The 1,410-nt window shown below is 37.4% G+C and overlaps 1 protein-coding gene across 1 annotated transcript in view; it reads left to right on the plus strand.

Annotated features, from left to right (window-relative positions):
• The first annotated feature begins 162 nt into the window (after positions 1-162).
• The window catches only part of LOC111786572 (probable prolyl 4-hydroxylase 10), a 3,240-nt gene continuing 1,992 nt past the window's right edge, over positions 163-1,410 (plus strand). The window contains exons 1-4 of the mRNA XM_023666806.1: positions 163-498; positions 590-668; positions 1,002-1,099; positions 1,185-1,282. Coding sequence (XP_023522574.1) covers positions 302-498; positions 590-668; positions 1,002-1,099; positions 1,185-1,282 — 472 coding nt within the window. The 5' untranslated portion in view covers positions 163-301. The remainder of the gene's footprint in view (positions 499-589; positions 669-1,001; positions 1,100-1,184; positions 1,283-1,410) is intronic.

The raw sequence follows: 1,410 nt of genomic DNA on the forward strand, positions 1-1,410 counted from the left end.
TTAAAATAATTAATATTAATTTCGCTTAAAAAATTAAAAAATTAAAAAAAAATTAAAATAGACTCGATAAAAATTAAATAATAATAATAATAAAACAATAAATAAAAGAGAGCCGCCGGAGACGGAAGGGGATAAATTAAATAAATAATTAAGAAATAAAAGTTGATAAGCAGAGCCAAAATCAATCTTTAATTACGGTGTCAAGATTCACAGTTTGTCTGTACAGAGAGGTCTTTGGACTTTGGAGACGAAGACCAAAAGCTTGGAATTCCAGATCTTGCTTCCTAAGGGTTTTGTTTCCATGGCGAAGCACAGGCAATCTCGTTTACCTACTCGGAAGTCGTCTTCTTCATCTACTCTCATTTTTACCCTGCTCATTATGTTCACCTTCGTCATTCTCATTCTTCTTGCTCTTGGAATCCTTTCGATCCCTGGAAATTCCGGCGGTTCGCCCAAGGTTCATGATCTGAGCTCGATTGTGCGGAAAACCTCTGAGGAGTATGTTATCTTGTGGATTTTCTTTCGATTTTTTGTTCTGTATGAGGATGGATTTTGATTGATTCTGTGGTTTTGTTTGATTTTGTTTCAGTGTTGATGAGGAGAAAGGGGAACGGTGGGCTGAAGTGATCTCATGGGAACCTAGAGCCTTTGTTTATCATAACTTTCTGGTATTTCTGTTTTCCCGATCTTGATTGAGAGATTTGTGATTTATGTTCATTCATTTCTCTCCTAATGCAATTTGTGTATGGAATTCTTTAATAAACTTGGTTGGTGCATGCTTATACACGTTGAATGCGTCTTTGGGGCTGCACCTTCTTTAAGCTTATTATGTTTATGTTCCTCTAAGAAATCATTCTTCGTTCTTATTATGATGAGTCAAGGATAATTCCCATTGTGTTTGTCTTTAGATGGTATTGGAGTATGAGTTGACTGAGGCTGAGACCCATCGATTAATCCCGGAGTAGGGAAATACTGAATTGGTTTACTTTTGAATTGCTCAGACAAAGGAGGAGTGTGAGTACCTAATTAGCCATGCCAAGCCTCATATGCAAAAGTCTACCGTTGTTGACAGTGAAACTGGAAAGAGCAAAGATAGCAGGTGTGCTCTTCCTTTCCTCAGAATTCTTTACTGTTAGTAATGCTGGGTCTCTTTTGTGGAAACCTCCCTGACCTCTCTTTCACAGAGTTCGCACTAGCTCCGGAACATTCTTGCCGAGAGGAGGCGATAAGATTATCAGCACTATAGAGAAAAGGATTGCTGATTTCACCTTCATACCCGTAGGTACGATTTTTGAGTCCATTTCCTCCTGGTTTCTTCCAACTACATCGAGCATTATTTTCTATTATGCAAGGTTAAAATAATCTTTGTAATCTTTAATTTATTTTCAAGTGCACCTATCGTTTTGGTAT

This window comes from Cucurbita pepo, unplaced genomic scaffold (genome assembly GCF_002806865.2).
Source record: "Cucurbita pepo subsp. pepo cultivar mu-cu-16 unplaced genomic scaffold, ASM280686v2 Cp4.1_scaffold002022, whole genome shotgun sequence".
In the NCBI taxonomy this organism is placed as follows: Eukaryota; Viridiplantae; Streptophyta; class Magnoliopsida; order Cucurbitales; family Cucurbitaceae; genus Cucurbita; species Cucurbita pepo.